This window comes from Mizuhopecten yessoensis, unplaced genomic scaffold (assembly GCF_002113885.1).
Source record: "Mizuhopecten yessoensis strain PY_sf001 unplaced genomic scaffold, ASM211388v2 scaffold357, whole genome shotgun sequence".
In the NCBI taxonomy this organism is placed as follows: Eukaryota; Metazoa; Mollusca; class Bivalvia; order Pectinida; family Pectinidae; genus Mizuhopecten; species Mizuhopecten yessoensis.
The window spans coordinates 967,380-994,495 of record NW_018403506.1 but is presented as its reverse complement, the minus strand read 5'-3'; the positions used below and the strand labels follow the sequence as shown (position 1 = coordinate 994,495).

At 35.5% G+C, this 27,116-nt stretch overlaps 2 protein-coding genes across 2 annotated transcripts; both read left to right on the top strand.

The window, feature by feature from the left end:
* The first annotated feature begins 2,525 nt into the window (after window positions 1-2,525).
* Window positions 2,526-26,001, top strand: LOC110446727 (tether containing UBX domain for GLUT4-like). The gene is made up of 18 exons (XM_021492012.1): window positions 2,526-2,632; window positions 7,334-7,392; window positions 8,007-8,228; window positions 9,185-9,266; window positions 9,595-9,668; window positions 10,710-11,331; window positions 11,784-11,861; window positions 12,993-13,039; window positions 13,751-13,775; window positions 14,224-14,296; window positions 16,119-16,191; window positions 16,678-16,820; window positions 18,923-18,985; window positions 19,522-19,574; window positions 21,102-21,153; window positions 21,315-21,387; window positions 24,425-24,600; window positions 25,352-26,001. The coding sequence occupies exons 1-18, from the start codon at window positions 2,555-2,557 to the stop codon at window positions 25,360-25,362; spliced, it is 2,004 nt and encodes a 667-aa protein (XP_021347687.1). The 5' UTR covers window positions 2,526-2,554; the 3' UTR covers window positions 25,363-26,001.
* Window positions 3,473-6,594, top strand: LOC110446735. The gene is made up of 4 exons (XM_021492023.1): window positions 3,473-3,726; window positions 5,419-5,527; window positions 5,718-5,878; window positions 6,150-6,594. Exons 2-4 carry the CDS (start codon window positions 5,471-5,473, stop codon window positions 6,400-6,402), a joined length of 471 nt encoding a protein of 156 aa, XP_021347698.1. The 5' UTR covers window positions 3,473-3,726; window positions 5,419-5,470; the 3' UTR covers window positions 6,403-6,594.
* Window positions 26,002-27,116: the final 1,115 nt, after the last annotated feature.

Genomic DNA, 27,116 nt, shown 5'->3' with positions numbered 1-27,116 from the left:
GCGGACGTTCCACTGTCTTCAAGGAATGATGAAGTTGGTATCGTCTTCCCAGTAAACCAAAACACGTTCCAATATTTTGTTTACTTCTTGTGACTCGCCGGGTTAGAGTTCAAAATCTAGAGGTCGATCGAATACAAAATTTACCCGCGCGCTTTTCATTGGCCAATTTGATAAGGCTATTTATAGTCACACGAGATTACTTTTTCGCATAGGGCTTCGCTTTAATAACGATAAAGTCCTACCTCATATTAATCATAACTATTTATTGTTAAATACAAATAGTATGGACACAACAATAACAATTGAAAACAAAAAATATTCCCTTTTTAACAATAATCAAGCAGCCGTCGTAAGTTGTTTACGACAATAACGTAAAACTTTGGAACGATTTCCGGCACCATGCTGTCGAATGTATGTCCCGAATTTGACACTTTTTCAACGAAAACACGGGAAATCAACTTCTTATGCAATTAAGAAACTATTGCTTAAATGATTAAATGCACAGGTCTTCCTTCTGATGTAATATTTTCATTGAAATCGGCATGATTTTCAGACATGACTGGTCAAGGTAACCGTGAATATTTGTGAAAGGCATGCTCGTTGTCTTATCGGAATTTCTGTTCGGTAGGCCTAATTATTTTAATTTGATATACAGTCCTACAGCAATTAACTGCATCACATGTTTTGTTAAGACTAACAGGTATGACCAGCAAGCGATGGTCTATCTATTGTTTTCCGCTGACTGGGGTGAAGCGAGGTGTGAAAAATTTACCTTGAGTGGACCGATGATTACCTCGGGCGATGTACAATTAGCCGGACCTATTACGTAATTGTCCAGGTGTTTCACACGGACAACTTACTTATAAAATCCATTCACAGCAGAAAAAAAATCATAGTAAGCGGGGTCCTACCTTTGACCATATAATAATAAACGATATTTTTTTGCCTAGATAAAGAAGGAAAAAAATCGGTACATGGGGGGAAAATATCATAATAACCGATATATATACATAATAAATGGGTTCCACTGTACCAAAAATGTTCTAACTTTATAAAGTTATACCAAAGTTTTTCACAAGTATTGGCATTTTTTTCTAAGTCCAGAAAAGGTACAAAAAGTTATACCAAAAATATGCAAAGTTTTTCACCTGCATTGAAATTATTTTTTAAGTCCAGAAAAGGTACAAAAAGTTATACCAAAAATATGCAAAGTTTTTCACCTGCATTGAAATTATTTTTTAAGTCCAGAAAAGGTACAAAAAGTTATACCAAAAATATGCAAAGTTTTTCACCTGCATTGAAATTATTTTTTGAGTCCAGAAAAGGTACTAAAAGTTATACCAGATTTTTTTAAAGTCCAGAGAAGTTACAAAAAGGTACACTATTAAGTTTAAGTTTAAATTAAGGTATCGAAAAGTTATAACTTTTTTGTACCTTTTATCAGGAGTACAAAAAAGTTACTGAAAAGGTACGAAAAAGTTATAACCTATTTGTAACTTATTTCGGTATGTGTGTGTGTGTATAGAAAGCCAATGAAATACACTTTTTTCTCAAAAAAATTGCAGAAATAGAAAAGACGATGATCCCAAGCATTCTTTAATGTCCCCAAGCAGAGGACATTGAAAAAATAAAGAATTTATTTCAACTCACGGTTCCATAGAAAGTGTTCATATCTTTGAGACCGAATCTATACGAAATGTATCTATACTTTTAACTAAAATATATACTTAATGACAAAATATATCTAACAAATATATCGTAATGATAATAACTCTTTAAGCAATCAAAGTAATACAATTTAGTAATATTTCCTACCTGTACCACAAGTTCAGTGTGTCCATCGTTCACATGTACTACAACATATCGCTTCCTGGCGAGGCCGGACAATCTTAGTACACGTACGACAGTCGTCAGACATGATGAACGCAATGAAGTTACCATCGAAATATTGCTCCATATATGACAAAATTATTCTATTCAAGTTGCCGACTGTCTGTTTAGTTGAAATCATACACATTTGCATCTTCACACTTGGAAGATCGACAAAGATCGAATTCAACAAGATGTGATGACAAAAAAATTCAACGGCTGTCATCAAATAAAAGTAAAAACTACGTCGGGGGACTATACAGCCATGGTGTTTAGTTACACGGCGTTTTCTAGAAGCCATACAGTTTCCAACGCACGAGGTAATAAGATAAACAAAAGACGGTGATTGTTATGTGTCTTAAATAGCAATCTTACTCCGTATGTTTTCACAGGTGTATTTTGTTTTAGACAACATGTAAAATGAAAAGACAACAAATGTGAAAAAATAGTTTTATTTATTTAAAAAAAACTAACATGAATTATTCATTATATAAATAAATTTAACCTAAAATTGAATTCCAAATAAACATAATAATATACAATATATGAGGCCGGAACGACTAAGTATACGGGGCCGGACCGGGAAGGGGCCGGAACTACTAAGGTCAGAACGACTAGGGACGGAACAACTCGGGGGCCGGAACGACTTGTATTCTTAAGGGACACACTTCCGTTGTAAACAAGCATGGCGACCGTTCAAGTTTTGTGTCCAAACGGACGACGTCAAAATGTGAAAACTACGCCGAATACGAAGCTTTTACAGGTATACAGTGGAAAGACATTGTAAAACACTCTTTTTTAGTCGTCGGAGAATATTAATCTTGATTTGTTTTATCCTTTCATCGCCATTATCGATTTCCTGAAAGTGAAACTAGAAAGAGCAAGTCATGCTAAATGTTCTTATGACATTCGAGTCACTGTGAATTTTATATCCCTGTATTTATCTACTTTGTTTGTGTAAAGTGTTTCTCATTTAATATGTATGTAATAATGGGCTTTTGAAGTACCTAATTACTTAATAATTAATTTTGTATTTTTGAACACTGGTCGGCTGCTTGTGTATCTCGGTCATCTCGGCACTTGGAGAGTTCGGCACTTACGTTTCGAGTCACGTCGGCATTTTCAATGGGACACCTCGGCACTTGTTTATTTTTATTTTGGTACTTTATAAAACAACAAATATTTTGGTACTTTATAAAACAACAATTGATTTTTTTTCCTGTACATGGTCTTCTATTTTAATTACACAATTAATGTGTTATTGTTTTCATTATGTTGTGTTTACATGTTCAAAACATGTACGTGTAAAGAATGGACTTCTATTGTCATTCTTGTTTATTTTAATGCACGGTTTAGTTGTTGTTAAAAAAATAAAACACGCAAGTTTAGTTGCAACAAAGTGTATGTAGAGCGTTAATGACTGTAAGTGTTTGTTTTCACATTCATGTATCTTGTCATCATGCACAGGTGGTTGTGATCATTAAGAAAACAACGAAGCCATGATCATACAAGTTGTAGCTAAAGCGTAAATTTCAGAAACGTATTTTCTTTGAAGTTCGAAATCATTTTGACGCAATGTATTAACTTCAAAAACACACGCCGCAAATCAATGTTTCTATTACATCAGTAGGTGTTGATTCAAAAAGAATCAATTTAACCAATCAATGATGAAATTGAAAAATGAAAGAATATCGCAGGATATAAATTAGGTGCCTGTAAACTGAAGTATTACACTTAATCGAGTCATGTCTGATCCACCGGCAACTTGTGTTTCGTGCACTCGTGTTGAAAGACCGCGTCAGGAGGCATTGCAGTGCGACAGTTGCTCGCGTTGGCAGCACCGAATAGGCAAGTCTGGTAAGTACCTGAATTAATTAAGTCGAATTATATGGAACGTGTACTGGAAAGATATATTGCAGTAGTGTTATCTGTATTCGTCTTATCGTATTCTTTGTAAATGGTTATGTATACCAATTTAAAACTTTCGTTATTCTAAAAATTGTAAAATTGTGATTGGGTTAAAAAGTATAACTGCAATTATCTTTCAGTACATGCTCCATTATCAAACTATTCAATATGATGTCATTTAAAGAAAGTTTACATACATGTATTTGTTTTTAATATTTTTGCCAGCTTTTTGAAAAGTTGAAAATCAGTATATTATTAGCACTAGCTGTAGAAATACTGTCAGATGATTAAGGAGGATAACTAAATAGTTAATATAGGTAATATAATGACCACGTGTCTGTGATAGATAGTTGAAGGGCAATTGGTAATGACCACGTGTCTGTGATAGATTGTTGAAGGGCAATTGGTAATGACCACGTGTCTGTGATAGACAGTTGTAGGGGGAATTGGTAATGACCATGTGCCTGTGATAGATAGTTGTAGGGGGAATTGGTAATGAGCACGTGTCTGTGATAGATAGATGTAGGGGGAATTGGTAATGACCACGTGTCTGTGGTAGATAGATGTAGGGGGAATTGGTAATGACCCCGTGTCTGTGATTGATAGTTGTAGGGGGAATTGGTAATGACCACGTGTCGGTGAGAGATAGTTGTAGGGGGAATTGGTAATGATCACGTGTCTGTGATAGATAGTTGTAGGGGGAATTGGGAATGACCACGTGTCTGTGATAGCTAGTTGTAGGGGGAATTGGTAATGACCACGGGTCTGTGATAGATAGTTGTAGGGGGAATTGGTAATGACCACGTGCCTGTGATAGATAGTTGTAGGGGGAATTGGGAATGACCACGTGTCTGTGATAGATAGTTATAGGGGGAATTGGTAATGACCACGTGTCTGTGTTAGATAGTTGTAGGGGGAATTGGTAATGACCCCGTGTCTGTGATTGATAGTTGTAGGGGGAATTGGTAATGAGCACGTGTCTGTGATAGATAGATGTAGGGGGAATTGGAAATGACCACGTGTCTGTGATAGATAGTTATAGGGGGAATTGGTAATGACCACGTGTCTGTGACAGATAGTTGTAGGGGGAATTGGGAATGACCACGTGCCTGTGATAGATAGTTGTAGGGGGAATTGGGAATGACCACGTGTCTGTGATAGCTAGTTGTAGGGGGAATTGGTAATGACCACGGGTCTGTGATAGATAGTTGTAGGGGGAATTGGGAATGACCACGTGCCTGTGATAGATAGTTGTAGGGGGAATTGGTAATGAGCACGTGTCTGTGATAGATAGATGTAGGGGGAATTGGTAATGACCACGTGCCTGTGACAGATAGTTGTAGGGGGAATTGGTAATGATCACGTGTCTGTGATAGATAGTTGTAGGGGGAATTGGTAATGACCACGTGTCTGTGATAGATAGATGTAGGGGGAATTGGTAATGACCACGTGCTGTTAATAGTTAGTTGTATGAAATGCCCACGTGCCGGGTTGATATACTTAGAAAACTGTATTTAATGTTCATATTATATACGTCACGATATACTTAGTAACCTATTTAATGTTCATATGTATTCGTCCCGATATACTTAGATAACTGTATTTAATGTTCATTTTATATATACGTCCCGATATACTTAGATAACTGTCAGGCCATCAGAGAGCGATTTGGCGAAGATTCTAAAATACAGGGATGTGCATTCCACTGGCCCAGGCCCTCTGCAGGAAGGTGCAGGAACTAGGGATGCAGGTAATAATTATAACTGAATAATATTACAAGTTAACCAAAAGTAATATCAATATTTTAAAGTGGCTTTCATAGGCTCTGTTTGTTTTTCAATTCAAATTGCATAGATAATAGTGATGTCATGAAAGTTCATTCAGCTCAACTACCAAAATTGAATTAGAATTATAAAGATAACATTTCTTTGCAATTTTAGAAAGCCTACAACGAGAAGAACGATGTTTATACATTCTTGAGACAGGTGATGGCGCTCAACTTTCTGCCCCTTCAACACATCAGATCAGCGTTTGATAAGTTGGACAACCAGGCCAATTCCCCTCAGACCCGTGACTTTATGGACTATGTGTACAGAAGCAGGTAAATATAATATTACGATGACGTAGGCGATTTATAGACCCATCAATAAACTATTGTACGGAAAACAAAATAAGAAAATACAGATACAACTCATAAACGACAATAAATAAACGAGTAAAACATAATATGATTTGATGAGATAAATAACATATTCCATAATGTCTAGGTTATTGTTACAAGCTTAGAAGTTATATGCTTCCATGTCTCCAAGAAGAAGAATAAATAACCCGCAGTATACATTTGATATATAACAATTATTGTTTCTATTTAGAGTCTTCAAAATCCATGAATGGAGCGTGTACGGCGAGTCCATCCGGACCAACAACGATGTAGAGGGATGGCACAACCGTCTCAACTCCCGGTGCAGCACCCGTGGTCCAGTGCCTTTCTACCTTCTGATACAGGAACTGTTCAAGGAGGCCACCGCGATCCCCCTGCAGATCAGAATGATATCAGAGGGAAAGCTGCGACGCTTGCAACGGAAACGCACAACAGAGGTTCAGGGGAAGTTGTTCCGACTTTGAAGAGCGTACAGGAGGCAGGAGATGTCAACCAGCAGGCTTCTGCGAGAGTGCTTTTTCCTCCTATAGTGTTCCGTTACCTAATACATGTGTTCATTTACAAAACACATCTATATAGAACATTTCATTGACTTAAATTAGATAATTTAATATTCATTATATTTGATCATAATAAATTGTCCAACAAAGTAAATTTTCTCATTATTTCTCAGTATTATTGTTTTCGATTTATGACTAATAAATTAAAATGTAGTGTTTTAATCGAGTTCTTAGTGTGGCGTTATTATTGCTGTGAACAAACGTCAACTAATGACTTTTCATGCATCATAACGTGATGCCACCCAAAATTGAACATTTCAAAAAACCGTTTCAGTTGGGGTATCACGTTATATATTTTTTAAGAATTTGCATAAATTACAACAAATTAGAATAATTACAGAATTAAATTAATTAAATTAAAGATAAAATGATATAGACTCTTAAACTATTCGACAGTTGATTGTCTGGACAATTAGAATTAACTCATTAAAAACATTTTTCCACTTGAGAAATATGATGGTGGATGGATTCCATAGAAGACATACCACTTTCAACGAGTTATTCCCCTTTATACTTATTTTGAATACATATCACCACAAGTTGTGGATACGACGACACAAAATACCAACAAAAGATTAACGGATTTCAGATTAAATTGCAACTTAAACATCAAACTAGAAAAAATAAGTACCGACTTGTCTTCACAAAGTGCCGAGGTAACCAAGTGCCGAAAATATAAGTGCCGAGGAAACCAAATGCCGAGGCGTCTAGCATTCATTTGACTACATGTAGTTATATTCTTTTATTTCTACATGGACATGTCTTATATCAGTACTGAAGGTGTAGATTTGTTAATGGTGGTGTGTAACATGTCAACATCTTTCCTTTCACACAGGTTTTGGAAGATGTCTGCCAAAAGCAAGGATTCATGCCCCCAGATGATTATGGATTTATGTAAGAGAATGAAGGCTGTTTTTCCGAACCTAACATATGAATATATTTTCTGTTTCATTGCCTCCACAAGATGGTTGAAAATCTTTCATACTTCTTAAATTTTTGCTTTTGTTTTTAGTTGAAGTGCAATTTTCAAAGTTTGGATAGAAATTAAATATGAAGATAAATATGTTACAGATGTAAAAAAAACAACAAAAAAACTGGTGTGTTAAATTGTTAATTTCACAACTTTTTGCAGTCTAATGTACACAAAAATGACAGCTACACTTGGAAAAATTAAGATGTTTCAAATATAAAAAAAAGAAAATGAGAAATACATGTCAGGATTACTTCTGCTATTTTGAGTATATGAAGCAGCTTTAGAATTTGTATTGTTCTTCTTCTTCTTTTTTGTACAAAGTACCTATGAAAGAATGTTTTATTCAGGATATTGTATGTTGCAATTCATTTGATTTGATCTGAAAATTTACAGAAATTCTGAAGGGATTTTGGGGGAAAAAATTGCACCACTTCCATTGGAACTGAGGTCAAATTTCAGTCCAAAAATTGGTCCTTGAAAATCCCTGCAAGTACATGTACAAGTATAATTATTGTTTCATTTGATTTATATCCAGACATGGTAACAGTAAGAAGGAGCTTGACTTAAGTCTGTCAATGCGCTACGCCAACTTGGCCAATAATGCCAAACTGGAACTGGTCAAGTCGCAGACTAGTCGCGCTGTTCAGGACGTCACCATCGCCTTACAGCTGGAGAATGGGACACGGCTGCAGGAAAAGTTCCCCCCTCAGACCTCACTCTGGGACATACTTATACACTGGGAGGAAAAGCCAGACAGGTAGGTTTGGTCATTTAATATCCACCTGCAAACTTTAAACAGAGTGTTCAATTCAAAATTAAACTGTTTTTAAAGTGGGAAATAAATTATTTTGAAAATCTGTAATATATATAGCATCTTACATGAGTTTCCATTTCATATATATGAGATTCATGAAACGAGTCTAAGAAATTTTCAATTTAGCAAGCCACTGGGGAACTAATATGAAAAATTTGTGACGAGTTTTATAAATTTCATATGAAATGGAAATGAGTGTAAGATCCTTTTTATCACATAATCAAGATTTGTAGCATTTATTCGTGTAAAACAACAATTTTCATGCAACCTTGAAATGTAAAAAGCCACCATTTTGACTCCTGTGCATAAGTCTGTGACGTCATGTACTTTTCCTAGGCGTGACATCACAATTGAAACAATTAAAACTTACAACCAATCACAGGGCTGATAGGTCATATCACATGGGTTAATACCCAAAAAAATATGACATAGGTATATTTACTAGATAACACAGAATATTATGTGATAAAATGTGTTATGTAACTTAACTTTGCAAAATATACAGTGTTAACAGAAGACAGTTTCGAAATTGATTGCATCAAATTTTCATATAAGATAAGATTGGAGCGATAGGCCTGTTACATACAGGCAGTTTGATGATTGGAGCGATAGGCCTGTTACATACAGGCAGTTTGATTTTATAAAGAATACTGGATAAGAAAAAGATTTTAAGATGACAGCATGGTAAGAAAATAAGGACTTGGTCCGTGATGTCTCTATAGATAATGGTTGATGATGCTATGTTTCCATGCTGTTAAAACAGTCTGGTGAGGCCACAGATACATGTGCATTATTTTATGCAGTGAAGTATCTTAGTGTGTGAACTTTCATTAAATTACTGATTGGGTAATTGTTTTATTTTATCCATATCATTTCGTTTTGACATCATTTTTTCACAGTACCTGTAAAGGTGAGCTGACCAAGGTTGATGCCACACATAACCCGCCTCTCCAGCCTGTCTGTATTTACATGAGGGAGGAGGTAAGCACTAACTCTATGCAAATTGACTTTACAAAACAACTCAGCTGAACATTTTTTTATTAACGTAAATTTTCTCAAATTGAAAAAATTGCATGTTTAAAATTCAGAAGGAAGTCATTATGAAAAGTTTCTTGTTACACGACCAATAAGTGCTTCTATGTGACGTTTCAATGACTAGTAGGGTATGTACTCTGTCACCATCATCAGACAAAGGATCAGTTAAGCGTATGCACACAAAGGTGTACAATGTGTACGAGTTATCCCCAGATCAATGTTGATTCAGCTACGCTGTGGAAGGTAGTCACTGGTTTCAATTTGTTCTCTACAGGTGATTGGAGAAATGGCTTTGAATGCAACCTCTTTACGGAAGCTTGGTTTAACGAGTGGGAACGCTGTGATAAGGTAATTAGAAATACTAAACAGTGATATATCATATAGCAGGATATTTCCACGAGGATGATATTTTCAGGAGTTTGCGGGTCAATTATGTGATCACGAAAATGTCATCCGCAGAATGATATGACATGCGTAAAAATAAGTCGGCGATAATAAACCTCATAACTGTAATGTCATCATGGAAAAGTGTGCATGTTTTTGTGACAATTAATATATATAAAGAGTAATGATATTTGGACATAGGTTATATCACACATCTAATAGTTTTATTGATGAACTCATCTAATAGTTTTATTGATGAACTCATCTAACAGTTTTATTGATGAACTCATCTAACAGTTTTATTGATGAACTCATCTAACAGTTTTATTGATGAACTCATCTAACAGTTTTATTGATGAACTCATCTAACAGTTTTATTGATGAACTCATCTAACAGTTTTATTGATGAACTCATCTAACAGTTTTATTGATGAACTCATCTAACAGTTTTATTGATGAACTCATCTAACAGTTTTATTGATGAACTCATCTAACAGTTTTATTGATGAACTCATCTAACAGTTTTATTGATGAACTCATCTAACAGTTTTATTGATGAACTCATCTAACAGTTTTATTGATGAACTCATCTAACAGTTTTATTGATGAACTCATCTAACAGTTTTATTGATGAACTCATCTAACAGTTTTATTGATGAACTCACAAAATACACTTACTTGTTATTGCTCAATGTTCTGTAATATCATTTGACTATTTGACATCTTATATACCCAGTGTCTCGTCTCTGTGCTAAGACACTGCAGAACTTTCTTTCCTTTCACAAGTCTAGATCACAAAATTATGATTTTAAGCCTGCATAAATAACCAATTATATTGTAGTTTCTTTGAAAAATGCAACATTTTAGCATTATTTTTCTTCAAATGGTAATACAATGTATACTATTAAAAATCAGAGCATGTAAGGTTCTAAATTGAAGAAAGATGTTTTCTTAAGTGATTTTGTGTTTGACTAATCAACTTATTACTGTCATAATGTTTTGAAGGTTCATACACAGAGCTGTTGATGACAGCACACTGACAGAAATTGCTGATCATTTAGAGAAGGAAAAATCAAAGAAAGCCAAACTTGACCAGTCGACCAGCAGACAAACATCTGTACCAGACAAACAGCCAGCCAAGATGTCCGAACAAAGCGAACGTGCACCACAGCCTGCTGTACAAAACATAAATAAAGACAATATCAACACCACGACAAATAAACGTGATCCGGAGTTAAACAAGCCCAAAACAGACTCTAGTTTTGGTGTGACAAAGGAATCACCGGAACCCATGGAGATAGACCAGAAATCTTCCAAGTCGTCTGTTTCCATGGAAACATCAGCAATGGAGGTAGAGTTGGGGGCCACAGGAGGGGTACCGGATACACTCTCTGGGGCAAGAAATAAAACAGAAAACAATAGGCAGCAGGAAGCAAGGACAGGTCAAAGTTCATCAGGTGGGGTTCATAAGGTAATGAGTGGAGTTCAGAGTTCATCTGGGTCATCCAGGGGTCAAGGTGCATCAGGATCACAGAGTGCTGTTGACTCACTTCGAGGGATGAATATCCCTGGGGTGGAGGTATTCACCCCCCAAGATTTCCTGGAGTTATCCCCAGAGGAGCAGAGGGTGAGTCATGGCCAAGTCTTAATTAAATTGGATTGTGTAATACATATTTACATTTGGAAATGTACAAAACATTAATTTTATTGAAAATAGTGTAAAATATAACTATGCTTAGATGATGTGTATGCAATGTTTTTAAAAGTCACAGCAAAGTAAAGATACTGAACATTTTTTGTGGTTTCCATACTCTTAATTATTATAGTTTGGACAGTTAAAAAAATCTTTAAAATACCACTGTTAAAAATAAATCTTTAAAATACCCCTTAACAGCCCTATTCTCAACAATTACAGAATAACAAATTTTCATGAATTACGGAAATTTTACATATTTGTAGTCATCAATTGGATGTTAAAAGCATCTACTTAATAAATTTATCGTGTTTATCAACATTTAAATAATATTATACAACACAAAATTACCACATATGTCTTGTTTTGTATTGTCATTTCTCTAGGTAGCCAAGAAACTTGCAGCTGCCTATGCCAAGCAGAACTCTCAACAAGTCACATCAGCTCCATTTGCAAATTTTAAAGTAAGCTCTAGAAGTGAAATGCCCAACAACAAAACGTACATCAGTATGTTTTTGCACATAATGTTTTGGAGATTTCTATAAAATAAGTTTTTTATGCGTAAGCTATACTATCTTTCTTTTTTCTGCTGGAACTTTAAAGAATATTGTATTGAAAATTTGTATGTAGGCCTTATGAATATGGTAAAAGTATTATTCTGTAGCTCAGAAGTGTCATTCTGGAATGTAAATGTCAAGGAAGAAGGTCAAGCAATCACTTGAATTTAACTCAAAAATCAGCACCATATTATTAGTTATCTCTGGTTTAGGAGGGGTCTACAGGCTCATAGACCCCACCTGTTTTTAGCTCACCTGGCACGAAGTGCTAAGTGAGCTTATGCCGTGGNGGGTCTATGAGCCAGTAGAACCCTCCTAACCCAGAGATAATGATTTTGTCACTCTGACAATCTTTTTTTTCTGCAAAGTTATAAGTCACTTTGTGAGTTTGAGTTGTACTCGACTGCTACCAAAATAGCCCTTACCGGACACCTTTTCAACTATATTTCGGACAATACACAACCATCTTTTTAATAAGCACCCTAGCGGCCCCTTCATTGCCTGTTTCGTTGAATTTGCTGTCAATTAAGTAGGCTATTTCATCCTGTGTATGATTGGCACACCTCGAATGCTTGTGTGTATCGGACGCCATCTTTGTTGTTATCTCCGGGATCCCCTCGCACATGCTTTTATAGACCCCGGCAGAGCGGGGTCTATAGAAATATAGACCCCGGCAAGATATCCAATCAGAATGAGTGTTAAAAATTAGAAGGTTGACAAAATTATATAACATCAAATTTTTCATTTCATGCATAGTCTAACATTTTTAACCTCTGGTTTTACATTATGTCATTAGAAAGAAGCGCCAAACTTTGTTGTACTAATAATTCATTTAAGTTTCCTATATAGGTTCATGTATTCCCAAAAAGCATGAATGTTATACATAATTGATACACACATAGTTTCATGTTCTACTTCTGAAATGGAAAATATTTGAAAAATTTAAGTTATTTTCATGTCAACCATTTGCAGTACTGTATTGCCTAACAGAATTCCCCTTGCCTTTTTATCAATATAAGATGTTATACCTCGTTTCAGTTTCCTGAAGAAACAAAAGGAAAGGATTTATATCACAATGAGCTGAGGTAAGTAGTTTTACATGCACTGCATTTCAGCTGCACAACATATATAATATTTCATGCAGAACAGTTCAGAAAAATACTAATTTCTCCAAACCTGGACATAATGGTCTATTTCACTGAGGTATTTTTTTACAGTTCAGCCTGAGGGACAGTATGGATGAAGAGCAGAGCATGTGTTCATTAAACCGTTCTCATGCTTAAGCATGGATTTTGTGCCTAATTTCTTGTTCCGGCTATAAATTAATAAAAAAATCTTATTTTGTCAATAATATGGAAACAAATTAAAGAGACTTAAGGCAGAATACTGTTTTCAATGTTTACATTTGACGTTTTGATTGTTTTACATGATTTAAGTGAGTTGCAAGAAAGTTGGTTTGAGCACAAAACCCATGCTTGAGCATGAGAACGGTTTCATGAATACGGGCCCGGGTATATGCCTATGTATACATATATTTTCTTCTTTATGGATCTTACAACTGAATTTTTGTGAAAGTTTGAATCTGTTGTAATATTGATATTCAATTAAATCATTAGCTAGGTTTTATGTTTTCAAGCTTTCCTAGATTGATTAATTAATGCATCCACATGATTTTCACATTTGGTAGATTGATGAACTTAAAAAATGTTTTTCATTTTTCGCCTTAGAAATTGATGATCGTGATCATTAGATATAAATAATTTAGTAATTTATCTGATTAATTTTGTTGTTTGCAGTTCCGTTACCAAGGAAGATTACCAGGTTGGTTCCTTTTCAATAGTTACTATATTTTGTACAAAATGATAACATATACTAGTAAATACTGAGAACACAAATCTCTTATCACCGTATTTATCCAGCAATAAGCCCATGCCTGATAATGCACCCACCAATATATACTGCAGTTCAGTAGAAATGTCAACAAGTGCTCTTTCATTGTGCTGTAATAAGCCCATCCCAATACCTTGAGTCAGAATTTTTGTGTCTGCCCCTGGGCTTATTGCATGATATATTATACAATCATAGATAAAAATCAAAAAAGAGTCATTCAGGCTTATTTTCACCTGAAAAGTATCCAATGAAAAGTACATCAAGTCTAATACATCATATACATTGAAATTATTCGATTATTTAAATTTGTGCCTTATGAAATATATGATGTCTTCTTTTCTGGGATTTCAATATTGAAAGTGTATACATCTATTTCCAGCCGTGTGACAGGGAAACTGTGCTGTTTAATGCCGAGGAACCTGTCTATTCCTCACTCGGGAGTTCCTCTCAAGGTACTGCTTCTAACATAGCAGTAATGTCTGGGTACAGAGAAACTGTGCTGTTTAGTGTCGAGGAATCTGTCTGTTCCTCAGTCGGGAGTTCCTCTCAAGATACTGCTTCTAACATAGCAGTAATGTCTGGGGACAGAGAAACTGTGCTGTTTAGTGTCTAGGAATCTGTCTGTTCCTCAGTCAGGAGTTCCTCTCAAGGTACTGGTTCTAACATAGCAGTAATATCTTGGTAAATGGACAGACTATGGCAACAGGTCCCTAGTAGGAAGTTCCTCTCAAGATACTGGTTCACAACAGTAATATCTGGGGACAGTGTTGGTATCTCCACCAGCGAATGTCAAATTAACAGTGTCAGGACTCAACTTTACTTTGAGTTGAATTGAAATTTGAAAGGATTCCTGTCCTACTTGCATTCTGGTTTTCCCTATATGCCGTAAACTCTCTTTAACTGTTTAGATTTAACTGTAGCACAGTCGTGTTCAAGACACCTCTGCTGACCAGGTAGCATTATTCGTCATATGGTTTGTTACTGACCTACTATGGAACCATAGAGGGTCAGTAAAATTCATACGGCCTCACCCCATATGAATTCTACTGACCCTCTGGGGTTCCTTAGTAGGTCAGTAACAAACCATATAACAAATTGATCGCACCGAGGGCCTTTTTATACCCCCTTTTGATACACCTGGGACATATTTTGTCCTGCTCAAGTGTCTGCAATTGATCTTAAAACTGTCTATAACTTTTGAACTGTTAAAGATAAAGGCTTCATATTTGGTATGCATGCTCAACCAGTAAAGTCCTTCGACATAACCCCAAAGTTCATGATTGTGACCTTGTTGCATTTCAACGTCTTCTCTATGTGAATCTTCTTCCTTTTTTCTACTCGGGTCGTCTGCCCAAATCGTACCATATTTGTCAACAAGCTGAGTCGCCAAGACGCTTTCAAATAGTACCTGATGTCATGTCAAGCGGGAGGTCAACTATTTTTGACTGGCGTAGGGGAGGCAACTCTTATAAATGTTTTTAAACGGTTTTAACCTTTTCTGGGCGTTTCTGTACGAAAAAATACAAAGGAAGGTATTCGTTGGGAGATATTCGGGAAGGTGTTTTTTAGACCTGATTTGTTTTAATTTCGAAGCGACAGACAAGGGCCACCATATTGCCCCCAAATTTTTTTTACTGACCCCTTATAGTCTCATAGGGGGTCACCATGTGACCCGATTTTAACCAATCAGATGCGACAATTCTTTCCGAGGTGCGATAAAGATAGTTAGAGGGATAGAATAACAATCAGAAGTTCAGGGTTTGAATCCTGGTCTAGCCCCACTGATTTCTTTTACACCCAGAACACAATGGTTAATAATATTTTGCTTATTTCATCTTTATAATTTCTCATGAAACTACCGCAAGGTATGGTTTTCTTTTCAAAAATAATTTGTCCGTCTCCAAGATGAAAATTAAGACTAGGAATTACTGTGACATATATTTTGTTATGTGGGATGTTAAATTTGAGTTTATGTTATAGAAGATTAACTATACTTTGAATCACATCACTAAATGTTGGGGTTATTTTTTAACAATAAATATCTTACTATTTCTCTGCCTTTATAAAACTTTTTTATTTATAACAATTACAACAAAAATGTATTATGTTTTGATCATGGTGTTGAAGATACTTAAACCTGTACCAGAAACATATCATTAAATAACGTTAAATGTTAAGTATTTCAAATATCTTTATTCATTCTTGATATTAGCAAAGCAGTGGTGTTTAATTAATTCCATACACATGAGACGTATCTGTTGTGTTTCTTTGTAGAAATATCTGATGAATTCTTTGAAGTCACAGAAAAAGATTTGAGGAAATTAATGATTGACCGGCAAAAAGAAACGTGAGTTGTAAAACACTGGTAAAGGTACAAACCTAAGGTACAAACCCTAAGGTACAAACCTAGGGTACCAACTACCATATCGCGGGGATTTAAAGCAGAAAAAAACCTTCTGATGTTTAAAATTATTTTTTTGCAATTTTATTCCAAACTTGAGGTTAAAAGTGATATTTAAAATTTCAATTTTGGCAGTCCATCGTATTCCTGAGGAATTTGTTTGCAAATGATTTTACTTAATTATTATCATGTGCAGTCATCCCCCCCGGTTCTATTGCCAACCCCACATACTGCCATGATGTTAAGAAACATTTTTCCTCACTATATAAAACCCCGTTAATACTAGGTACTGCCATCCCCCGCATGTCGCCACTAGTGAGCGTGTCCCCGGGTTATACCGCATCACTGGGGGGAAAGCTAACTTGCCAGTAAGGCAGTATTTTCCCCTCATATTTTTAAGCTATTACGTAAAGGCTCCTTATATTTTGGCAGTGAGAATGAGCAGATGCTGATGACACAATCAATGCGTGAGCTTAAACAGGAAGAAAAGTGCAGTAAATACCAGCGAGGGGTTATCAGAGTCCAGTTTCCAGACAAGCTCGTCGTACAGGGATTGTTCAGGCCTAAGGAGACAGGTGAGAAGTCCAGACCAATAGGATACCTTCTTTACCTGCACATAGGTCATCAAGAAAGCAAACTTATTCACAGTTACCTATATAAAAATAATCGTATATTTTTTTCTAACCTAGGTTAACATCGAAATCCCACTTAAATCTTTACTTCTTTTTTTTTTTTTTTTATCAGGACCGTATGTCACATGTAAACCTCACTGAAATTCTTTAAAATATAAATAAATCTCCAATTTTGGTTCCAACAAATTAATTAGAATCTTCAGAACAACACAAAAGATATAAAACTATGTAATGCTGTATTATTTCTGTTTTAAATGTCTTACAAATTTCTTACAAATTCAGAGAAAAACTCACTATTTTTGACCAAATCTCACTAAAACAGTTTACATGATCTCACTATTTTTGACCAAATCTCACTAAAACAGTTGACATGATCTCACTATTTTGCACCGGAAAGTTATGGCATGTATGACATAGGTGTCAACCTCTGAAACCTCCAATGATGGAGATCTCCCTCATCCCTCATTTCAAATGAGAGAGAAAGTGCATGAAATGTGACTAAAACTGCTTTGCTCAATTTATCTTTCCCTTTTTATGTATCAAAATAACTTCAAAAATCATTCATTTGATTCAGACACGTCTGTTTTGAGCATTACACACACCCTGCAGTAACTAGGAGATCATTTGACCACAGGCTGTAGATTTTGAGTTTGTGTGAGTTTTGACTTGAATTAGGGGGAGACTGGTAAATTTTGGTCAAAGTGAGGGAGTGTTGACAGATATGCCTGCAGTTTGGACAAAGAAATCTGCCCCAAGTAGAAGATTGTTGACTATCTAACCCTAGGCTGATTCATATGAGGGTTAGACATTTAAGAATCTTAATCTCCTCTAGGGGAGATTTCTCTTTCTTGCATACCAGACCGAGATATCCGCATTTCCGTTGGTGCTGGATAATTCTATCCAACCTACAGGTCTGGATCGCTAGCAGGCAGGCGGGGGAGTTATAGTGACCTTTTGGGGTCATGCCATTGTTCGTGGGGTCCTTTTATGACGTTTTGGGGTCAGTCAGGGTCATTGACGTCATTAACAATCGCCATCCAGGCTTCGTATGCAAATAAGGAATGTGCAGACAATTTAAAACTTTACTAGAAGAGCAGCTGTTTTTATGGGTTTTAGGTAATAAGCAAGAAATAGAATCCATCCCTGATGTGAGTTATGGATAAGGTCATTCAAACTCAAGGAATAAAAATATTGCTCATGAGACCAGAGGCTTTTCCTCATTTTACAGAGATATCCATACTTCAAGTTGGGGAAGACATTTCTGTCCCACCCTAGGGTAAAGAGGGGGGTATTCCCCTGTCATAACAATTACAAATGTATATGATGTCAGCAATAGCAGATCATTTGTTGGTTTTGCTTGAAAACCATGCAATCAATGCTTGTGTTTCAGTCAACCACTCTTGTATTTGTGGTGGGAGAAAAATAATCATTCCCCACTTTGGGGAGTAACTAAGATATAAAAAATCTCCACCCCTGGGGTATCATTCTGAAATGTTTGGCCCAAGGCTTTCCGTTTAGGCACGAGACTAGGCGACAGAGATTGCGGATGGGTAGAGCGAATTACGGATTAAAATCAACGACACAGCATTATACAAAGTAATACTAATTAGACTCAATATATATTTTAACTGAATCTTAGAAATATGAAGAATTAAAATAAATTGTCAAATCTAACAGGGTGCTACACTAATGTTTCGCTCTGATTATTTACCTGGGGTAAGACAGAAAAATGATTTTATGAGAAAAATTGTGGATATCTCTATCCAATAGGGAGAAAAACTACCCAGTCTTTCAGGGACTATTCATCAGCCATAATAGGTTAAGACATAAAGTGAATGGTTAAATTGCCCAGTGCTTGATTCTTAGTATAAACGTTAAGTAGTTTGTATTCGTATAATTGTATAATCTTTCTTGAGAACTGTATTGTTTTATAATAAAGCAGTCTGCATTATTTTCTAATATTTTTTGATGTTACTAATATTGATACGTCAAAGACCTTATTATGTCATTCAGGAAACTTGAGATATCTACTTATGATGTTTCAGTGTTTCAAATGTACAAGTTTATCAAAAGCCTGCTTGAAGACCCGAAGACACCGTTTTATCTGTGTAAGTGTTTTTATTTTCGAACATTGTGAAATTGGGGTAAAGACTGATCCATGTACATACCAATGAAATGTCTTAATCACAGTCATGAAAAAATCATTTTTTTCACTAATTTCAGCATTTTCCTTAGATTTTTACTGCAATTTTTTATTTTTTCCTTAAGAAATTGTTAAAAAATTCTAATTTGGAGTCTTTCTGTTCATAAAGAAGTAGATTTGCATTGCTACTTTACTGCCTAAGCTGTCTCTCTGTATTTGGTATATATACTGTAAATGTGCAAGAAAATGATCTTTTTACTAAAACAAATTCAGAACTTTATTGCTGTAAAAATCTATACAACATGGCATCTATCAAAACGACTACTGTTAGTGGAAATAAAACTACTCCAAATCTTTTCATGTATGTATAAACAACAAAAATCATATCAAAATTAAATCAACAGCTTGTTTAAAGGACAAAAACTGAATCAAAATAAAAAGATCGTTGTTATGAGAAATCAACATAGTGTTTAACAGGTTTTTTTACATCTTTTGTTACAGATACATCGCCACCAAAGTGTGTACTAAAAGATCAGACCAAGACCCTTATAATGGTGAGTGATAGATTTAACAACTGGCTGGAATTTAAATGAACTGTAGAAGCAACATTTTATAGAAATGTTCTAAGGACAGCAATCAAACACTACTACCAACGCCCCTTCCCACCCCCCAACCCCCACTGATGAAAAGTTGTGGGGGATGGGCATTGCCTGCCAATTTTCTCCCCTCCATCCCTCATCCAATGCCTCCATCAGGGGCAAATTCAGTGGTCATTACCAGACTTTCTTAATTCTAGACTTGATTTTTAGCCCACCATCATCTGATGTTGGGCTATTCAAATCACCCTGCGTCCGTGGTCCATCGTCTGTCGTCTTTCCGTCGTCCGCCGTCCGTCCTTAAACAATTCTTGTTATCTGTATTTCTCAAGAAGTACCAAAGGGATCTTTCTCAAATTTTATATGTAGGTTACCCTTGGTCCTTAGCTGTGCAGGGCAACTTTTGAGACTGATGGGATAAACAACATGGCCGACAGGCAACCATCTTGGATTTTGATAGTGAAAGTTTGTTATCGCTATTTCTCAAGAAGTACCAGAGGGATCTTTCTCAAATTTTATATGTAGGTTCCCTTTGATCTCTCGTTGTGCGTGTTATATTTTGAGACTGATCATAAAAACAAAATGGATTAAAAGAAGAACTAAACAGATCTTTCTCATATTGCAATGATCGATTCTATTTCTTTCACATTAAGTACTGTACTAGTAAATATGTGAAATGTCAAACTTACTTTGAAGGTTGGCTTTCGTACACATCAGTATTAAGTTTAGATCAAAAGTTACCTCAAGGTGCATTTACTGTTAGCATTACTGGATCAAACAGATAAGAGGAAAGAAGAGAAAAGATCAAACTGACAAAGAACTAATGAAGATGGTACAAAGTTGGGCGCCAAGATCCCTCTGGGATCTCTTGTATGCTTATCTGGTACGAAGTACCAGGGTGAGCCTATGTGGGTGGTGCTTTGTCCGTGCTGTTGTCTGCTTGTTTTCTGTCGTCTGTTGCCAATCAGCCTTTGCTTAAACAATATACCAAGTACTCATCAGAATTCAACCAAATTTTGGTACTTGCATGCTTAAGCTATACAGGATCAAAAGTCAGAAAACTTAAGGAGCTGATATTTTAATTGAGGGCTTAGGGTCTTCAGTAAGATTCATCAGTTTGGAATTATGAATTATCAAAAAGTTTTACTTTATGCACAAACAATGTACGTATTAAAAGTGTCACAATCTGAAGGGCTGGGTTAACATGGTCAAATAGACTGTTTTGCTTTAAACAACATTTTCTTCCAAAGTACTGGACAGATTTCAACTGAATTATAGTGGTAGCATGCTTAGCCAATGGTTATCAAAATTTGTACCTATAAAGGGTCTGAGGGGTGAGATACAAGGGGTCTAATTGGCTAATAAGCTTTAAATGATGTCTTCTTCCAAACCATAAGTCCTTCTTTCACCAATGAACTTTCAACTTGTCACATAATTGAACTATTGTTAAAGTACTACAATAGACTCTGCCAATTAATATTTCAGGCAAACCTGGTGCCGGCCACATTAATATATTTTGGATCTGAAGTCTCAAAAGGTATGTAAATATCGGTAACTGATTTTGTTTTTAGAGTGAAACCCAAGAATGATGATAAAAAAAAAAGTTTCATTTACACCATATGACTCTGGTCAACAAAGATAAGGTTTGCTATTAAATTAATTTGTGATTAACAGAATTCAATGTTGTTTTGTTTATAGAACACTATCTATCAGCCAAGGTGATGGAAGGAATGGAATCAAGAAAAGCTGCCGATGACAAATTAAACACATGGTAATTATCAGCAAAATATTCTTCTTTATTTGGATCGGAAAAATAATTGTTTTTCAAAAAAAAAATTGAGCTTCCCAATGCCAGTTTGGCACTTCTTAGTCAAAACACATATACTATACAGCATTGTACCAAAAGAATTCACAATTTGCCCAAATTTGTTCATAATTTTATGCATTTTAGCTCACCTGGCCCGAAGGGCCAAGTGAGCGTATGCCATGGTGCGGCGTTCGTCGTCCTTCCGTCGTCCGGTGTCAATATTTTACTTTAAACTCCTTTTTCTTAATAACCAAAAGGCCCAGGGTGATGATATTTGGCCAGAAGCAAACTGGGATAAAGGGCTACCAAGTTTGTTCAAATAAATGACCTTCACCAATGTTTAAGGTCACAGGGATCAAATATGTTCAAAATCTAACGACTTCTACTCCATAACCAAAAGGCCTATGATGATGATATTTGGCCAGTATCATTCTTGGATGAAGGGCTACTAAGTTTGTTCAAATGAATGACCTTCACCCGTATTCAAGGTCACATGGGTCAAATATGTTTAAAACCTTTTAACAACTTCTTCTCAATAACCAAAAGGCCTAGGATGATGGTATTTGGCCAGTAGCATGCTGGGATGAAGGGCTACAAAGTTTGTTCAAATGAATGACCTTGACTTATTTTCAAGGTCAAAAGTATCAAATATGTTTAAATTATTTAAATTATTTAAACAACTTCTGTATAACCAAAATTTGCAGGATAATGATATCTGGCCTGTAACATGATGGGATGAAGGGCTACCAAGTTTGTTCAAATGAATGACCTTGACATTTATTCAAGGTCACAGGGATAAAATATGTTCAGAATCTTTAAACGACTTCTTCTTAATAACCAAAAGGCCTAAGATGATGATATTTGGCCAGTATCATGCTTGGATGAAGCGCTACCAATTTTGTCCAAACAAATGACCTTCACCCACAGGGGTCAAATATGTTTAAAACCTTTTAACAACTTCTTCTGTATAACCAAAATTTGCAGGATAATGATATCTGGCCTGTAAAATGATGGGATGAAGGGCTACCAAGTTTGTTCTAATCAATGACCTTGACATATATTCATAGTTGCACAGGTCAAATATGTTTAAAACCTTTAAATGACTTCTTCTGAATTACCAATTCAAATGAATGACCTTTGCTCATATTCGAGGTCACAGGGATCAAATATGTTTAAATCTTTAAATGACTTGTTCTGAATATTTAAAAGGTCCAGGGTAATGATATTTGGCCAGAAGCATGCTGGGACAGAAGGCTATAAACTCTGTTCAACTTAATGTCCTTGTTCGACTTTCAAGGTCACAGGCTTCATATGTTTAAATCATTTAATAGGTTCTTATGAATCGAACACAGATATTTTGCCTGTAGCTGTATATTAGTCCACTTTTAAGATTACAAATGTGAGATTAATACCAGGTGAGCGATTCAGGCCCATTAGGCCTCTTGTTACCTTTTTACATTGGAATGTTCTGGGGTTAAGTATACCACTATTGAAACATCATATCACATACTGAGAGATATTTTCATTCATTTGTGTTAACTCGATTTCAAGGCATGACAAGTTATTCAGATGAAATTGATTTTGTTCTTTGTCTTTCAAAATAATGGCAACATAATTTATTCCCGAAGATAGATCACCATAATCTATAAATCATTCCATAGATAAATACAAAAATGTTGTCTGATTAAACCTCATTTAAATCTCTTTTAGGGTGTCCAATTTCACTTTCATCTCACAATGTTAGCTCGAAGAAAATTCAATGAAAAAAGATAGAGATGCAAATCATAAGTACTTTTGGTACGATGCTGTACCGGGTATATAGTAAACTATATTCAATGTCATTATGATATCGGCCATATTACAGAGAGCAAAAAGGATTTAAGTTAAACTGTGGTGAATATGACATGGTGTATAGTCATATTTTGCTGTCAATCAATTTATTTTTTCAACATTTATGAGGTCATAACAACAATGGGTTTTTGGACATATTGAATGAATCGCGTTAGCGATTCATGTAAAATATGTCCAAAAACCCATTGTTGTTATGACCTCATAAATGTTGAAAAAATAAATATCATTCCTTATATTTACATTGACGAATCCTTTCAGTGGATCGATATAACAACGAATAAAACAAATAAACAGGGTTTGTTCCTGCTTATACACGGGTGCAACGCAGTGGCGAGAACAGTGTTTTTTCGCGGGGAAATGTGACACTATCGTGAGAGATCTTAGCAACCGTCAACAACAATAACACAACAAAATGTAGTTCCATATTCAATGTTTATTTGTAGCACAGGACACGTGAATACGTGGATATTTCACAAAGCACAGTTCAATAGTATTTTAAGATGTAAGAATTAAGCATCTAGGTCGGTCGTTCCTGTAGTTTTTGTAGTGTATTACTACGCAGTGTGATCATGTTACTATCAGTTCCCACGTGCTGAGATTCTATGAACACCTGTGTTATGCATTTATGAATGTAATTTTTGTCAATGGGTCTAAGCATACAGAATGTAAATGTATACTTATAAATGTACCAGGAAATTTTCGCTTCAGGTTAACTTTCACATTTTAAGTGCAAAGTTATCTTTACAGCAAATAATAGTAAACAATATTATATAATCATATACAACACTTGATATAGCACCCTATCTAGCTAGAATAAGCCACTCTTAAGTGCCTTATAGTACATAGATATACAATTTATACAATCGATACAATTAGCATATACATTAATCAATACCATTTTGAAGAATTCGCAGGGGCTGCCATATCAGGTGCTAACTACTAGTCCTATGCCACCTCGCTAATATCTCCCTATGTGTGTATGCATGTGTGTGTGCTGGAGATGTATTGTGTTTATATAAAAGAAATTAATTGTGAAGGGCAAATAAGGATTTCAATGGCTTTGAGCGAAAACTTGACACAGTGAAAGTTTCTAATTAGATATATATAAGTGTACATGTGGAATATTACATCTAGTGCCTTTGTGTTATAGCCTACCCAACAGTACAGAGCCACAGGGATCCGAGCCAGTCAGTGGTCCCAGCGGGGCCTCAGCGGGGACATCTGGTGGGGCCTCAGGGGGTGCACCTCGGGATAGGCCACGTCCAAAACAGAACACACAGTCATCCACCGGTAAAGAGCCAGGCGTTCCCAAATGGTTCAAAACAGGTAGGGACATACAGAAAAATTAAATCATTTTCGTTGATGCATTTTCCCTAGAAATTCACTTTCCCAGCAAGTTTGAGCGTTTTTCTCATTTTTGATAGCCAGTATTTCCCCCCCAAACTTAGTGTATTAACTTGTTTCCACCATATCTTTCTTCATTATTGACTATGAATTTCATTCTAGATAAACTTTATGAATGTCATTGAAATCATGCATGCACAGTATGGGAGGCCAAAGGCGATTTGTCAGTGATGATACAAATATTTGAAAAATATCTTATTTATGCTGGAGCACGCGCAACCATATTAAATATAGCTGTATTCTGATTTTAGCGGCTTTCGCGCTATGTCCCGTCCACAAATTCATGTCCAAAAAGCACCCACTAGCCATTCCATAAAATGCAAGTTTCACAAGACAGAAAATGACAACAACTCAATACATACGTTTATTTCATTATAAGGTAGTCACCCAATTTACCTTTGAACTAAAGCCCTTGTTCCTATGTTCCTGCTATACATCCAGTATTTAAATGTTAGAGTCTAGTTCAGAAAACAACATTTGCACTAATTAATGAATTGAGGTACTGCGATTCTGCTAATTTAAGAGAGTGCTAATTATTCCTACCTCATTTGTTCCGCTAAAATTTGAGCACCCTAATATAAGTACTTTTACAGTACCTGATGTAAGGAATATGAATATCCTTGAATTGTCTTCTCACTGTTCGTAATCTATATAATGTTACTTTATTTTGCAGGCAAGAAGTAATTAATATGCTGATCCCCTTGTGTTGAAGCCCTAAGTCAACTATCATTGGAACTGTCTGCAAATTCTATCAGAATATCTGTGAAAATATGAAACTGCATTACAGGGATGAAACAGAAATGTATTTTCTGTGGGTACGGGTACAAATGCATTTGTTCTGTATTGTATAAAGGTTAAGCCAAAAAATTTGTATTTCGTCAAATTTCAAATATTCATATTTAATAAGCTGCCAATCTCTTTAGGAAATGAGAGATGAGGTGATCGTGAGTTCATAGTTTTTTTTCCCCGCCTATACTTGTAAATACAGTAAAACCTCATAATTATACAACTGTTTGTCCAAGGAAATGTTGGCGTTATAGAGGGGTTTGGCGATGTTTATGTTGACAGTAAACAAAATGAAACAAGGGGCATTATATTGAGGTTTTACTGTAATTAAAAATATTTCTGAGAAAATAACCCCATCAGACACACAAATGCTTGAATCTGAAACAAATATTGGCCTACTAGTTACGTGTGGTGATTGCTCTAATAAAACAAAAATGCAAGTCCAATGAGGTTTTGAAGCAGGAACAGGGATGATTCTCAGGTTACTCAAGATTTAAATCACAAGGTCAGTAAAAACTGACAGCTGGGGGGGGGGGGGGGGGGGGGGTCTTAATATTACATATGAATCAAGCATTTCCTGAGGCTGAATTTTTCAGTGTGCATGTTCATATTTATACAAGTTCCAGTGTTAAATTTGTTCTTATTTTCGTGGCTTGAAATTTATATTGATTTCTGAAGACAAATCTTTCAAATAATATCACCGTAATAAAATTACTCAAATTTTCAAAAACATTTTCAAAATCAACTGCCTCTAGCCTGTTGGTCCTGATTGATAGGTAGTGAATATGGTAGTACTATTTTGTAATCACAATCACACTTTCCGTGTGCTGATGGTAAAACTCAAACCTCGGACTACAAACTATAATTTCAATGCCCTAGCGATTTAACTGATCTAGCTGAGTTAGTAACAAGCGGCTACAGTTTCACCATTTTAGCTTGTGTATAATATATAGAACCACTAGGAATTTGAAGAGGTGTTTTCTATTTTCTTGTACCGATAAGTTCCTCCAGTTAACCAAAGGTCTGTTCATTGATATACTTTGTCAGCAGGAATCCCAATGAATCAATGTATAATGAAATATTCATTGTGAGTGATTTTCTGAGTGATTTTGTTTTTATGATTATGTGGTAAGATTGAAGAAGTTGTGTACCATGAGACTGGTACTCATTATGAAGAATGTGGTGGTTCTTCTTTGTGGGTCATTGAAACTAATTTCAAGACGGTTACTCTGCAATGTATATGCTGATATGTGTACAAAACAATTTGTTTTTCTCATTAATTTTACTATTTTCAATATCTTTTTGATCACAGTAGTGGAATTGGAAAGAATTAACTTTTCAAAGAGGTTGATATTTTCTTCATTGAAAAAAAGCACATATTCATGAATGAGCATATTTCTTTGTTCTTTTCGCCATGTTAGAAATACGGTAAAGGTAAATCAGTTTTACCGTCTAGATTTGGTAGTAATGCTATGTATGTCTGGGTTTGTATGCTTGTGTATGAAATATAATACAAACTGTTTGTAATTGCTATATCTAAGTGCTCCTCCTTTATCTAATAAAGATGTTTCCGTTAATTGTTAAACATGTTGTTTTCTTTATACAATAAGCAATCGTTATATTAAGGTTTCATTAAACAGCTATCATTTGTG